Raw genomic sequence first — 16,138 nt, forward strand, 5'->3', positions numbered from 1 at the left:
TGAGTGTCTCTTTCTTTAATTCCCACTCCCCCTTTCAGGTACTGATCGACTTGTGGCGGCTGGTCCGTCATACTCCACCCCCCAGGAGATCTGGCAAGGTCCCTCAGCCATCTCTATGGGGTCCCAATCTGGGACCCAGGCAGGGGCAGATGACAGGCTACCTGGGAGGGCCCCCACATCGTGAGACCCCACATGGGGTAAAAGGGAGGTAATTAAGGGGGGCAGATGAAAGGTGGAAGGACCCCTGTGTGTGATCCATGTGCTGTGTCCCTGGTAACTGTCACCATCTCTGCGTGGTGAGCCCCTATATGTGAGGCCATTGAGAACCAGAATGAGGTCCCCACAGGGAGGATGCTTCCGATGCCAGGAGCAGCTGAGGTGGCGCCAGGGTCTTGACTGTGGCCCCCCTCAGCGTGTCCATGAAACGGGCCAGCAGGACCAGAGAGAGGGCAGCAGGGAGAGGAGGGCTGCCCCCTCCTGCCCCACACCCACCCCCATTGGGGCAGAAACTCACATCAGAGCTCCCTTCTCCCAAGTCCGGATTTTCTGGACCACCCCACCCCCAACGCACCCTCCCCTCCCCATAACTAAGGTCAGGAGGCAGGACGCGTGTGTGTTAGAAAAAGAACACTCGGTGGCAGGCAGAGAGACACCCAGGGAGCCAAACAGATGGGACTTCGGTACTTCTTCATGGGCTGAGAGGGCAAGATTAGGAACCAAGAATACAGAGTGGGACAGTGCCTGGAAGAGGAAGAGAGAAGAGGGGAGAGAGAGGGAGAGAGAAAGACAGAGGGGGTGGGAGAGAGAAGAGGGAGAGAAGGGGGAAGGGAGGGAGGGGAGACCAAAGAGGAAGAGGGGAGGGGGGGAGGGAGAGAGGAGGAGAGAAGGAGCGGAGCAGAGCAGAAGGGGTGGAGCAGGTAGAGGCAGGCAGGCGGGAGGAGGTTGGGCAGGGGGTGGGCAAGGAGCCGCCAGTCCAAGCAAACATGAGGCAGCTGCCAGCCCTGCCCGACAGTCCTCATTTCCTTGGCTGCAAGGAGGGGAGCCCGGCAACAGTTTCTTTCAGTGCCCACGATGCAGCAGGCCAAGGTAGGTGCCAACAGGGCTCGAGGGGTGGAGGCTGGGGCTTCCGGGGTTGCCCCGGACCAGGGAGCCTTGTAGTGCCCATTCCTTGCTGTCCCCTGTATGGTTGCCTTGAGGAAAGTAAGTGTTGGGGTATCCTGACTGAGAGGCTAAACTCCTGGGGCCCCCTTTGGATGGGAGAGGCTTTAGGTGTTTGCAGGATAGAAGCTGGACAGAGGAGGAGCCTGAGTCAGCTATGGGCTGGTCCTGCTCAGTTAGGTCCCTGGGGCAGCTGTCCTGAACTCGGCCCCACAGCCCCAGAGCCAGGGGCAGGCTGTGTGCTAGTAGGCGGGGTTTATGCTCCATGAATACACCTCTTAATTATTCAAGTAATTCATGAATATCCACTCCCTAAAGGGTCCTGAGACCTAACAAGTACACTAATAGTTCCCACTCTGGGGGCTGTTGGGAGGTTGGAGAGAGAATCAAGGGAAACGCCTGGGGTAGAGTTCAAGAAATAGCGGCAGGGTGTTGGGAGGAGGCTGAGTAATTAAATGAAGAAGAATGAGGGAATGAAACATGAGCTGACCCCCAGAATACAGTTGACACTCAGAAAATGGGTCCTGAGGCTGTGTAACCCCTCTCATGTTTGGGACAGTCTTGATCTGGAAGGAAGAAGCACGGACACTAGGTCTGGCTGTTCGCAGCAGGGCACCCCAAGTAACAATGGTTTAAACAAGGCTGGTTGCCTTTCTCTCTCATGCAGAAGTCCAGAGGGAGGCAATAGAGGGCTGGCATGGAGGCTCCGTGGTCAGCAGGAACCCGGGCTCCATCTGTGTCCCTGGCTTCCACTCTTGAGGTTACCTTAGCAGCTGACATGGCTGTGGGAGCTCCAGCTAGCATAAGCAGGCAGCAGGAAGAAGAAAGATGGAAGGGCAAAAATATCCAAAGACAACCAGGGTCTTGTGAGTAAGGAAGAATGGTTGCCAGGCTGGCATCTCACAGCATTCCCGCATCCCCACACCCCCTGCCACCGAAAGATGGTTTCCTGTGTTTCTTTCACCCGTGAGGACAAGCGGCCAAGAATGAGCACGTGGCTTCCTTCAGGCCACACTGCCCAGAGCCTGGGTGCCCCACCTCCCAGGGGTGCCCAGAGGAGGTGACATGAAACTCTTGCATGGCAATGGGTATGTTGAAAAGGTGCTTTCTCTCCTGTCACCTCAAGTCTCCCCAGGCAGGGGACAGTCCCCCTTCTCTTGCCTTTCCTCTGCTGGCCCTAGCTGCCAGGAGCTCACCCTGGGAAGTTGGCCGCCCCTGCCCCTGCCAGATGGGTAGAGCAAGTGGCTAGGGTCCTGTGGGTATACCTGGCTTTTCCTGGCCCCTGTGGCTCCTCACTGCTGTCTTCCCACCCCCGCAACAGGCTCCCTGGGCCTTACACCTTACACCTGCCAGGGGACTTCCTGTGGCTGGCCTGACCAGAGACTAGAGCAGGCCCCACACCTGCTCAGGGGTGCTGGGCCAGGCAGGGACAGTGGTCTTCAGGGAAGCGGCCCCTGGTGGCTCACCAAGGTCAGCCAGGGCACTGGCTGTGAAAAATCACCTTCCTGGCTAGTGGAAGCAGGGACTGCAAGTGAGGGCACAGGCTGGGCGTTGGCCAGACTCAGCTGTCCTCAGCTGCCTGTCACTGTCTCGGTCAGCAACTGCACCTGGGTGTCCAGTCCTCAGCCTCCTGCATGCACCCCCAGTCATTCATGGGTCCTCACAGCAGCCCAGGAAGGCATGTACAGCCACTGCCCTCTGCAGAGGAGGGAACGGCTCGCTCAGCACAACACCGGACTTGAACTACACAAGTGGAGTGAACAGAACCACAGGCTCTGCTGGAGTGGGCACGCCTGCCCTCCTGGGCTCCAGAGAGAGACGTGCTCACGGCCCAGCATGTGCATCACGAGTCTCTTTCTGCCTGGCTGCCTGCCTTCCTGCGGGGAACTTGCGAGAGGTGGGCCCTAATTGTCTCCACCATTTCCAAAGATATCACTCAAAGCCCCAGGTTGAGATGGGGGTGAAGTGGGACAAGACTGTCCTCCAGATGGAGTCTGGGAGAAGGTCAGAGCTGTCCTTGTACCTGCATTGTCTCCCTGGGTCCATGTGCCGCCCACAAGGTAGCTGTTGGCGTTGTACCCACTTCACAGACCAGGAGCCTGAGGCCTGCCCTAGATGACAAGCCACATAGTGTTGTAGCTGAGGTGTGACGCTCACTTCCCTAGGGCTGCAGGGGGGATTCCTAAAAGAAGATTGCAGGGGAGAGGGATCATCTGGGACCAGGGGACTGAGGAGGGGCCCATCCCAGCTAGGGCTGGCTCCACGGGCACCTCACACCCTCTGAACACTGCAGTGAGTGTTCAGACAAGCCAGACCCTACCCCACCATGCGACCTTGAGCCCCTTTCTGGGCTGTGAGTCTAGAGCTGCAAAGGAAAGGATCTCAGGGTTTTTAAATTTAGGATCCCTTTTCTTATCAAATCTTCACAAGAGCGGAAGCTGCTTTGCGGACTCCAGCTGGCTTGGGGACATCTGCTGTTCCTGCCCAACCCTGAGACGCCCCTGGTGAGGCCTGGACAGCTGCAGAGCCCTGAATGCAGGCTCTGTGGGGGACAAGGGCAGCCTTGGTTTCCCAAGCACAGAAGGGAAGAGGACAGACCTTGGCAGATCTTCACTGGCCCCAGGCCCGGGGCAGGAAGGAGGGTGGAGTGTGGAGTGGGTCACTGTGCTGCCCCCCCACCCCCACACCACCAGCTCCCCATCCCCAGCTGACTGATGTTCCCATCAACAGGTACATCTGTCAGCTCTGATCAGCCCACGTCCTAGAACCACAGAGCAGCCATATGACAGGGACAGAACCCAGGGGCCCTGCAGACGCCAGAGTGCGGATGGTGCTGAGCTGAGCTGAGGCAGGACAGCTGAGAGGGAGCCTGTCCCACCTCCCAGCTGACCCAGCCTCCCCCCTCAGATCTGCTGCCTCAAGTCCCTGCGCAGACCCCCTCTATTGTGCTGGTCCATGACTATGACACAGTGGCTGGTCCTCACCGGCTTCCTCCCTAGCGTCACCCCTCCCCCTCCCCCACCTCCTGCACATGGACACCTCCAGAGCAGACAAGAGGCCCTCTCTCAAGATGGGCGTTCTGGGCAGCGACCCCAGAGAGCTACTTCTAGCCCCAACGCTGCCCCAATGACTCTGTGCGCTTGGGCAGAGCCCATCCCCTCCCTGAGCCTCGGTCTCCCCATGTGGGCCTCAGATACCCTCATCGCCTCTGCTCAACCCCCACTTAACCAGCAGGGGCTGGGGGTTGAGTTCAGGCCACTGCCCAAAGTGCCATGACGCAGATATCTGCCCACATGCACCACATATGCCCCTGGCCTGTCACAGCACCTCATCCCCACCATCTGGGGCCCTTCAACAGGGCCCTGGCCAGGAGAGGAAGGTGGGCTAGGGAGATGATACTGCACCTCGTGGGCTGTTAACCTGCCTGGGCATCAGGCATCCAGGCTTTAGTTCCAGCCCCTGTATGTGCTGACTGTGCGTCCTCAGACAAGTTACGCAGTTCCTCTGTGCCATGGTCTCATTTTCCTGAAGACATAACACCAACCTAGACAAATGAGGTCCTGTGCCAACCCCCTCAACGTGGCCCCGGCACACGACAAGAGGCCATACTGTGGGCAGTGTCGACGCTGCTGTTTTCTGATGACTGAGTGGAGCATGGAAAGGGCTGTGACAGGAGACCATTGTCAGTGAGCAGCTCAAGTGGACCTGGGTTAGTGGTACACCCTCGCCACTTGGGCAGTAAGGGGTGGGGGCCTTGTGCCCTGGCTGAGGTGGCAGCCATCAGAGGCAGGGCAAGGAAAACCCAGTTCTCCCTTGTCCTGCTCCAGTGCTCCGAGAAGGGCAGCACCCAGGTGCGCGTGCGTGTGTGCGTGTGTGTGTGCACGCGTGCGTGCACGCGCACTCACGCACATGCCATGTGAGTGTCTGCAGGGTTTCATGAAAAACCCAGCTCCCCCCTCACCAGGCAAGCTGCCTGGCCCACATCTGTGTCTGTTCAGGGGTGGATGGAGAGTCGAGGAGCCCAGAAGCCTCCCCATCCCAAATCCTCGGGGCCGCATGACTGCAACGCCCACTGCCACTTCCTGCCATCTGTCCCAGACGACGGAAATAGAGCAGGCGACAAGTGGGTGCTCAGTACGCCAGCTTGCACTGCAGGGTCCCGTGTACAGGGGCTAGGCAGCTCAGCCTCTAAGCAAGCCATCATCCCCAGCTGGCCCTGGCTCTGGCACCCAGGCAGCCTTCCTGGGAGAGGGAGTCTGAGCCTCCTTCCCAGAGACCAGGCCCAGCATTTCCTGTCTAGAGAGAGAAGATCTCTAAGCTGAGCAGCACTGTCCCATGAACTGAGCAGTGCAGCCCCAGTGAGTCAGACAAAGCAGCCCCAGGCAGGCAGATGGTGGGGAATCCCAGGTGATTCTGAGCAGATCGAGCTGGACTTTCCTGCCAGATGTCACGGACTGCAGCTGTGGGCATCAGTAGGGTAAAAAATAGGTCTAATTGCTCCTGCTGGGGGCTTTGCATATGTCACCTCAGTTAACCTTCCCCACAGGGCTGTGAGGGCACATTATCATCCCCACTTCACAGGTGAGGAAACTGAGGGTGAGAGTGGTCGAGTACTTTGCCAGGGTCACCAGGCCAGGGGGCAAGGGCCCAGAATTCAAGCCCCTATCAGGCTGGCTCAGACCTTTCCCCACTGTACTCAGCTTCCAGAAGTAACATTGGCCTGCTGAAATCCACCCCAGCCCCGGCTAAGTTTGTCTTGTGAGCCAGTGTACAGTGGGTCCTGTTCCTGCTGTTGCATGTCCATACGTGTCTGTGAACATTTGGGAGACGTTAGCCATGCCTTCTGCCTAGGCATTTACTCATGTGACATTACCTCTGGGGAAGGAGCCTGGATACCCTAACTCAGGTGACCCAGGACCCTCCATGGCCTCCAGCCGTGCACCCCACCCCAGCAGGTGGTCATGTGCCCATAAATGGCTCCTGCCAAGTCTGCTCTGGGGGTTCTCTGGAGCCCAGCTGATGAGAACCACAGACTGAACCAGCTGCTCGAAGGTATCACTTCGGTGTGTCCCTAATGGCCTGACCAGGGGGCCCCCACAGGGCGAAGCTATATCCACTGGGCAGGGGCCTGTGGGGGGCGGGGAGATGTGAGGTAAGATGTCTGCGTCTGGGTCTGTGCTTTTTCTAAAGTGATCTGGCCTCTCTGTGGCGTGGCGAAGACTCTCAGACGACGGTGGACAGTCTACATCATATTCCGGGGGAGCTGGAAGGCGTGAGGGATTTTGCTTCTCCGTGGTGACAGGTTTCATAGTACTGAGGAGTCACCTCGACCCCTCCATCACTACCCACAATGACAGCAGATCCTAAATGCCTGTCACTCAAATCTCTCCACCACTCATCCCACTGCCTGGGCCTGGCTTAGATCCCCTTCCTCCCTGGACTTGGGCAGCCTCCCAAGTCAGCCTGTTGTCCCACTGTCCCCAAACCCCCCTTCACACTCCACCAGGCCACCTTTCTGAAACAACTCTGCCTGACTCTAGCTGGGACTTGAGTGACAGAGAGGAGCTGGGGACAGGGTGTGCCGTGCTAGGAGGAGGCTGCCCTAAACCATCCGACCAGCAGGTCTGAGAGCTGTCTAGAATGGCACTGGCTGATAGAAACATCATGGGAGGCACATGGGCCATTTTAGTTTATTTTTATTTTTATTTTTTTACACTTTATTTATTTAGACATTCAATATTATTCTATATTAATTTCAGGTGTACAGCATAGTGGTTAGATATTTATATAATTTAAAAAGTGATCCCCCTGACTAGTCTAATGCTCACCTGGTGCTATACATAGTTATTACAATATTATTGACTATATTCCCTTTGCTTTACCTTACATTCCCATGACTATTTTTGTAACTACCAATTTGTACTTCTTAATCCCTTCGCATTTTTCACCCTACCCTCCAACCCCCTTCCCATCTATCACCCTGATAAATCTAGTACCCATCTGACACCATACAGTTATTACAATATTATTGACTATAATCCTTATGCTATACCCTACATCCCCATGACTACTGTGTAACAAGCAATTTGTACTTTTTAATCCCTTTCCCTTTTTCACTCACCCCTCAATCCCCTCTTCTGGCAACCATCACAATGTTCTCTGTATCTATGAGTTTGTTTCTGTTTTGTTTGTTTATTTTGTTCTTTAGATTCCACATATAAGTGAAATCTCATTGCATCTGCCATACTCCACTTAGCACAATACCCTCCAGGTCCATCCATGCTGCCGCAGATGGCAAGAATCCATTCCCTTCCATGGCCAAACAATATTCCATTGTATACTTGTACATGTACCACTTCCTCTTTATTCATTCATCTATTGATGGGCACTTAGCTTGCTCTGATATCTTGGCCATTGTAAACAATGCTGCAATGAACATATGGATGCACACATCCCTTCGGTTTCTTTGGCTAAATACCCAGAAGTGGGATTACTGAGTCCTTCTTTATTTCTTGCTATAGCCTTTGCTTTAAAGTCTATTTTGTCTGGTATAAGTATTACTACCTCAGCTTTGTTTGTTTGTTTTGTTCAGTTTTTTGTTTCCATTTTCATGAAATATCTTTCCCATCCCTTTACTTTCAGTCTGTGTGTGTCTTTCAATCAAGTGAGTCTCTTGCAAGCAGCATATGTAAGGGTCTTGTTTTCTTATCCATTCAGCCACTCTATCTTTTGATTGGAGCATTTAATCCATTTACACTTAAAGTAATTGTTGATAGATACATAGTTATTGCAATTTTTTGTTCATATTTTTTATCTGTTTTTTTCTTCTTCTTAAAGAAGTCCCTCTAAGATTCCATGTAATACTGGTTTGATGGTGATGAACTCCTTTAGCTTTTTCTTGTTTGGGAAGCTCTTTATCTGTCCTTCAATTTTATTTTTATTTTTATTTATTTATTTGTTTATCTTTAAAGGAGGGTGCAGCTCACAGTGGCCCATATAGGGATTGAACTGGCAAACTTGGCATTATTATGTAGCACCACGCTCTAACCAACTGAGCTAACCGGCCACCCCAGTCCTTCTATTTTAAATGATAGTCTTGCTGGGTAGAATAATCTTGGTTGTTGGTCCTGGCTTTTCATCACTTTGAATATTTCATGCCAATCTCTTCAGGCCTGCAAAGTTTCTTTTGAGAAATCAGCTGACAGTCTTATGGAAGCTCCCTTGTAGGCCTAACTGCTTTTAAGATTCTCTCTTTGTCTTTAACCTTTGGCACTTTAATTATGATGTTTCTTGGTGTGGGCCTTTTTGTGTTCATCTTATTTGGGACTCTACACTTCCTGGGCTTGTGTGTCTATTTCCTTCACCAAGTTAGGGAATTTTCCATTGTTATTTCTTCAAATAAGTTTTCAATTCCTTGCTCTCTCTCTTCTCCTTTTCCTTCTGATACCCCTATACTGCAAATATTGGGACACTTGATGTTGTCCCTGAGGCCCCTTAAACTTTCCTCTTTTTTTTTTTAATCTTTTTACTTTTTGCTGTTCTGATTGGGTGTTTTCTGCTACCTTATCTCCCAAATTGCTTCATCTAATCTACTATTGATTCTTTCTAATGTATTCTTCATTTCAGTTATTGTATTCTTTATTTCTGACTGGTTCTTTTTTATGTTTTCTACCTCCATTTTTATGTTTCCTATCTCTTTGTTGAAGTTCTTCCTGAGATTACTGTGCATCCTTATAACAGTATTTGGAGCTCTGCATCTGATAGATTACTTGTCTCCATTTTGTTTAGTTCTTTTTCTGTCACTTGATTCTGTTCTTTTTTGGGGGGACATGTTTCCTTGTCACCCCATTTTGGCTGCCTCCCTGTGTTTGTATCAATGTATTAGATAGGGTTGCTATGCCTCCCAGTCTTAGTTGAGTGGCATTATGTAGTAGGTGGACAGTGGGACCAACTGGTGAAATCTCCCTGGCTACTAGAGCTGGGTGCTCCAGGTGTGTCCCTGTATGGGTTGTGTGTGCCCTCCTGTTGTAGTTGAGCCTTGGTTGCTGTTTGCACATCAATGCGAGGGACTGACCCTCAGGCTGATTGGCTGTGAGGACTGGCTGCGACTACAGTGGAGGAGCAGTGGTGCAGGGTCTGACCCTACAGAGCAGGGTTCACTTTAGCAGGGCTCTGGTGCCTGCCCAGTCCCTTTAGGTGTGTTGTCCTTTGAAGCAGCTGGGTGATGCTTCAGTTTTGTCTGAAGCTGGTCACCAGATGTGCCAGCCCTGGGGCCTCTTGGGAAGGAAACCACTGCAGGCCAAGTTTAGCTGCAGTCTGTGCTCTGCCTAGGGCCACCTGATATGAGCCACAAAGCAATTTGCAGATGGCCGCCACCCACACTGCGCTTAGAGGTGCCTCAAGAGGCTAATCTGTGAACTGAGGCTGGCTGTCGCTAGTGCCTGGTTTAGGGCTGCTCAGCCAGAGTTATGGGCCACACTGAAGCCAGATGCTGCTTGTTTGGGTTTTGTGAACCTTTGGGAGATTTTAGGAAAGTCTGCAGCATGAGTCAAGGCAGGTCATTTGTACGGAAAAGTCACTGTTAGTGGCTTGGGTGTACCCAAAAGTGGGGGTGCAAGGGTGGGGTGGGGTCTCAGAATCATTAGGGTGGGGCAGACAAAAGGTGACAGCCAGTTTGGTGGAGACTCAGATATGGCATCTGCATGTGTCTGCATGCAGGGAGGAGGAGGGCTCAACAAAGGAACAGTGGCTTCTGCCAGTTACTCTGTCCAGAAAAAAATTGCCTCTTCAGTCCTTGTTCTGAAGCTATTCAACTCAGCTCCTCTCTGTATCTGCCTGGTGCCTTTCAATCTGCTGCCCCAGCACTGGGATTCAGAGTGACTGAGTCCAACAGTGAATCAGTCCATGCAAGGGCCCTTTAAGAGGAGCGCCTGGGACTCCAGCCATCCTCCATCCCACTTAGCCACCACCCCCGCTGGTTTTCCTAGCCTTAAGTTGTGGGGACGTAATCTCCCTGGCACTGGAATCCTGAGTTTGGTGTGGTGTGGAGACCCCTCGCTCCTTAGGGGGGCCCTCTGCAGCCAAGATACCCTCCTAATTTTTAATGGTCACACACAGGTGTGGAACCAGCAAGTTCTGTGTCTCTGCCCCTCTTACCAGTCTTGAGGTGGCTTCTTCTGTATGTCTGTAGTTGTAGGGCTCCAGTTCAGCTAGACTTCAGGTGATTCTCAATGATGGTTGTTCTGCAGTTTAGTTGTAATTTTGATGTGATCGTGAGAGAAGGTGAGCACAGCATTTACCTGCTCTGCTATCTTGACCAGAAACCTCACACAGGAGCCATTTTAAATATTCAGTAGGTACATTAAATAAAGATTTTTAAAAAGAAATTATTATATTCAACCCACTGGAAATATTTCAGTGTGTAATCACTATAAAAAGTGTTTATGAGCTATTTTACATTCCAGTAAGTAAGGACTTGAAATCCAGTGTGTGTTTGCACTGACAGCACATCTCAGTATGACTAGCCACATTTCAAGGGCTCAGTAGCCACATTTTGAGGAGTGGCAGCTGTATGGAGCAGCTCAGACCCAAGGGCTCAGCCCAGCTTAGTTGAGCGGGCTCCTCAGCCTCCAAGCTTCCTAGCTGTTTGTACTCTGCCATCACTGATTTTTGCCTTATCTGTGCTATTGTTTCTTGTTTTTTCTTTAAATTAACTCACATTTTGAACTTTACCAGGTTTACTTAAAAGGGAATCTTTAAATCTTTATTGCAAATGGAGAGCTGGTAGCAGTTGCTGAAGTAGAAGGTGTCAATCGAGAGGAAATGAATCAGGCTTTGTCTAGAAATAAATGATGATTTACTCAAAGGTCATAGAATTTGCAAACCAGAAACACTTAGGCAATGCCCAGAGCATTCCAAAGGAGAAAGAAAAGTTAAGAGTTCTTAGAGAAAAAAATTCATTCTTGAGAAGAATCAGTCCTGCATTCTTGGCTTCTGGATTGGTCCGAGATGATAATCTCCCAGGGGTCTGGCAGTCTGATTGATGGATGTCAGGCATCTGAACATGTGAACAGTCTTTCCTAAGTCCTTCAGGGGTGATTGGAGGGTCATCTATAAGATTTATATGTGTAGCTGGAAAATTCAAAAGTTCAAGGTTCCAGGCTACTTGATCATAGAATCGTTTCCTCATGCCCCAGCTTACTGGGTTTTAGTAATTTAGCAGCTTGACTATAGTGACTCAATTTTATTTGTTCACTCTTTTCTCAGTGGTAACCATAAGAACGCCACAAAAACAAAACAACCATGTTAAAAATTTCTGTTCCCCACCTCCCATGTTGCCTGTTGAGGCCACACCCCATCTTTGTAAAAGAGGGTGGGTCTTTGGGAATTAGAGGGGTGCTAAGTCACCTTCTGTACCAAGCCGGGGCAGCTCCTGGGTGCCCAGTGGCACAGCCCCACTTCCTGGAGCCAATAACCTCCGGCCAAGCCCACCAGGGCACACCTGAAGTTGAGCAAGTTGGGCTGACTTCTCATTGACCTTGAGCGAGTGAGAACACACAGCATGGTGGGGGGAGCTTGGTAAGAGGGTGTGAGAAAGAACCTAGTGCAAATCTTGGGCTTTGGTTGGATGATTTGGAGGCAGGTCTAAGGGACCCCAAAAGGTTGGCATGAGCATGAAATAAGGCAGCCTCTCCAAGCACCTAACTCGGTGCCTGGCACATAGTAGATGCATCCCTTTGCTGGGCAAGAGCTGTCTAGGCTCTGGGGTGTGTCAAGGCATGGCCTTGCCTACTCGCAGCATCTGTCCTGGGGGAAGCCTGTGAGCCTCAGAGGAGGCTGCAGGTCCCAGGATGCCCCCACTGCTGGATGTGTCACTGGGGACTTGGCGTAACCTCACGACCTAGATCTTCTGGCTCCCTTGGTCTCTGTCACCCAACCCTGGCCATTCCCGTGGAGGACAGACAGCTTTGTCCTCTGTTACAATGATGCTGGCAACCGGCAGGAGCAGGAGGATAGAAATGCTCAGGTGAATTATGGGGAATATCAGGGGACTTGAACCCGGCCACTTGTGAATCTTTATTCAGGGCTTTGTGTATGTGTGTATTTTTTAATACTGTTTTTTGTGTGTAAGAGAGTTTTACTGAATTGAAACTTTATTGAGATAATTGTAGATCCATACACCATTGTAAGAAATAACACTGAGATCCCACATACCCTTCCCATAGCATCTTGCAAAACCACAGTACAAGGTCACAGTGGGATATCAATAGTGAGACAGCCCACCAACCTCATTCCTATCTTCCTAGTTGTACACGTGCGTGTGTGTGTGTGTGTGTGTGTGTGTGTGTGTAGTGCTATGCAATTTTATCACATATGTAGCTTTGTGTTTCCACCACCACAGCCACAGTATAGCACAGTTCTGTCACCACGAAGAGCCCGGATGCTGTCCTTGTGTAGCCATACCTCCCTCCCTCCTGCCTTTGCCCCCATTATTAACCCCTAGCCCACTAATTTGCCTCATCTCCAAAATTTTGTCATTTCAGAGTGTTATACAAATAGAATCCTACAGTACGTGACCTTCTGAGATTGGTTTCTTTCATTCAGCATAATTTCCCAGAGAGTCACCTGGTTCGTTGTGTGTATGAACAGTCTGTTCCTTTGGATGGCTGCATAGTATTCCACAGTGTAGATGACCAGTTTGTTTAAGGCTACCTGGAATGTTTCCAGTGTGGGGCTTTTGGAAGTGGAGCTGCTGTGAACATTCGTGTCCAGGTTTTGTTTTGGGGATGAATGCTCAGGGAGACAATTGGTGGGCCGGATGGCAGTTGCATGTTGGTTTTTTAGAGAAACTGCCCACTGTTTTCCAGAATGGCTAAAGCATTTCCCATCCCCATCAGCAATGTCAGAGGAAGGCATTTCTCTCATCAGTGCCAGCATTTGGTACTGTCACTGTTTCTCATTTTAGCCGTTCTGATAGGCACGAGCCACATCTCAAGAGAGTTTTCATCTGCGTCTCTGATGACTGATGGTGTTGAGTATCTTCTCAGGTGCTTCTTGGCCACCTGTGCTTCCTCCTCAGAGGAAATGCCTGTGCATGGCTTTGCCACCTTCTAACGGATGCGTAGCTCTTTTACTGCTGGGTATTGGAGGTGAAAGCCTCCTGGGTGCTGGGTGCTTTATGGGGAAGAGTGGTTCACACAACAGGTCAGACCCAGCTCTCAGAGCTGACATGGGGAGTGGGACCTGGGGGAGCAGACAAAAAAATGCACCAGAAAACAAATACACAGGATAAAAACAGGTGCTGAGATGGAGCGTGCATGAAGGAGGGTAACCAGGATAGAGGGGCCGGGAATCTGCCAGTACCTGACCTGAAGGAAACCTGAGGGGAGAAAGGGTCAGCCTTGAACATCCTAGGGAGGAGGTGTGCAGGTGGAGGGAGGGAGAAGTGTGCAGGTGTGTGTGGGTGGGAAGCGTGCAGGTGTGTGTGGGTGGGAAGTGTGCAGGTGTGTGTGTGTGGGAAGCGTGCAGGTGTGTGTGGGTGGGAAGTGTGCAGGTGTGTGTGGGTGGGAAGCATACAGGTGTGTGTGGGTGGGAAGCGTGCAGGTGTGTGTGTGTGGGAAGTGTGCAGGTGTGTGAAGGGAAGTATGCAGTGGAGGGCAGCAGGTTGTGTTGAGCAGGTGGAGAGCAGAGTGAGGTAGGGGTGGCCGATAAGGTGAGGCCAACAGGCTCAGGCAGGGCTTGATTTGAGTGGGGCTTTGCAGAGGACAAGGACACTGGGGTTTTATCTTGAAGGCGGGGGACAGGGGAGTCTCTGGGGGTTGTAAGCCGGGGCGGGAGGGGATTTAATTTGTGTGGGGTCTCCTCACTGGCCCAGCTCTCCTCCCAGCACAGAGGCCCCATGGGCTGAGGAGGTGAAGTGTCACCTCTCAGGACCCCCTCCCTTTGGTGCCCGGGAGCCTCCCAGTTCAGGGGAGGGAGCCGGAGTGTCTATTAACAGTCCCTGACAGCGCCAGTCAGACCCTCTTCCAGACAGACAAGTGTCAAATATTCATGAGGATGAGAAGCGGTCATCCCCCTCTTCCTGCCCTCCCCCATCTGAGAGGCCCAGCCCACAGGACTCAGCCCCTCTTGGTGGTGTTGTGGCCCTGCCCTCCTCACTGTAAGGGCCCCCCACTCACTTCACAGACGGCTTGCTCACAGGCCCTCAGCCGCGCATTTGGAAACAGTGACTGTGACATGGTTAGGGGGCTAAGGAAGCCCCCCCAACTTCCCAAGCCTCTCCAGCCATGCAGCCCGTGGCCAAGAGTGCCTGAACCGTAGAACCAGGAGACTGTGAGCACAGCATGGCCTGGCATGAAAGTCCTCTCAGGGACTTATTGCCTCATCTTTAAACGGGGTTGGTGTTGCTGACCTCTGGGGTTGTCATGACGATGATACTGAGACCCAGAATAGAATGGGAGGGAGCGCTCAGCCCTGCCCTGGGGCCCTTCCAGCCTTCCCAGGACTGTACCCAGGGCTACCAGCCTCTCCCATCCCTCAGGCCTAGGCCGCAGGGGCTGCAGGGGCTGCAGGATGGATTTTCCATGCCCAGCCGAGGACCCCGCCAGGGCGCCCCTGCCAGCCAGCTTCAGCACTGTCCTGATGGATGGCGTCCTGCTGGAGCTCCGAGGCCCACTTCAGTTTCCCCTTCTGATGGTCTCCACTAAACCAGGTGCAGAGTTCACAGCAAAGAATTCATGCAACGATGAAGCACCAGCTGCCTGTCTCCCCCCTGCCCCTCTTCCACACTCCACCCAGACCGAAATAAAGACTATTCATTGAGGCCATTTATCTCCTGAATAAGATTGTTAATAATGGAGAAAGTGCCTGGCTGATAGCCGGGCAGGAGCTGTGTGTGAGTGTGTACGTATATGCTTGTGTGTGTGTACATGTGTGTGTAGGGGCCTCCCTCAGCATCCCTGCCTCGTGGGACCATGTCCACCCCCTGCTTGCCCCCTTTTTCTGCCCCATCAGGTGGCATGTGCCCAAGCCAACCTCATTGCCCAGATGAGCCTGAGAGGAGGGGAAGAATGTGAGGTATATTACTGAGGAGGGTGTGTGTTAGGAGCTGGCCTGGGTGATGACTATGAAAGGAGTACCTGGCAGCTGGCACCAGTTTGGCAAACGCCCTGAAGGTCAGAATAAGGGGTTTGGACATTGACCTGTCCAGGCCGCCACTTCTCCAAAAATCGATCAGAAGGCTGAATGCCCGGCTTCAAATGTGCACAGGCCGCCTGGGGCTCTCCTGCCCAATGGTGGTGGCAAGGCGAGCAGACGAGCTTCCCCTCACTGGGGCATTTGCACAAATGCTCCATTTTAGGGATGGTTATAGGGTGCTTCTTGGTCCCCATGTTCAGGAAAGCCCCCACTGAGGGCATGATGAGAGAATCTAACAGGCCAGACACTGCTTTTCCCATCCCCCTTGCAGCCAGGGACAGGGCATATGGCCTGGGCTGAGACATGAGACTCCTCCACTCTTGATCTTAAACCTAGAGTTAGTGGCTCAACTGAGACAGCCACAGGTTCCAGGTTCCAGGGACAGCAGGGCCATGAGGCCAAGTAAGGTCCCAGGCCTGAAGCAGGCCCAGTGTTGCCCAGCAGCACAGGTGCTCGCGGGCCTCTTCTGTGGGGTGACTGTGGCTGCGGTCTTGCTGTCCAGCACCTGCACTTTGCTCTGGTCTGTCTGCCTCGCTGTCTGTCCTCCCTGAGGAGGCTGGAATGGGCCACACTGCCCTCTGCTCCTTCCTTTCTGGTTAAAATCAGCCTGGGCCAGTCTCTGCTCCTTGCATCTGAGAACCTGGCCGAGACAGGGGCTACATTTGAGGCTTTGCCTCTGCAGAAGCCACCCACTTACACAGCTGCCTGTTATTTGCTTTGGACAACCAAACATTTTTCAGGGCTGTGTAAATGTAGCACGCCAACCTAGAAAGACATCACCAGC

General features: G+C 52.3%; 1 protein-coding gene across 2 annotated transcripts in view; it reads left to right on the forward strand.

Annotated features, from left to right (window-relative positions):
• Positions 1-647: 647 nt before the first annotated feature.
• Positions 648-16,138, forward strand: part of KCNIP3 (potassium voltage-gated channel interacting protein 3) — a 71,863-nt gene continuing 56,372 nt past the window's right edge. The window contains exons 1-2 of one of the 2 annotated variants that reach the window (XM_019660016.1): positions 648-680; positions 1,035-1,086. In XM_019660016.1, the coding sequence (XP_019515561.1) occupies positions 670-680; positions 1,035-1,086 (63 nt within the window). In that variant the 5' untranslated portion in view covers positions 648-669. Of the gene's footprint in view, positions 681-918; positions 1,087-16,138 lie in introns of those variants that run through there. The other variant, XM_019660018.1, reaches the window with a different exon arrangement.

The sequence above is a fragment of the Hipposideros armiger genome, unplaced genomic scaffold, assembly GCF_001890085.2.
Source record: "Hipposideros armiger isolate ML-2016 unplaced genomic scaffold, ASM189008v1 scaffold_310, whole genome shotgun sequence".
NCBI classification, from domain to species: domain Eukaryota; kingdom Metazoa; phylum Chordata; class Mammalia; order Chiroptera; family Hipposideridae; genus Hipposideros; species Hipposideros armiger.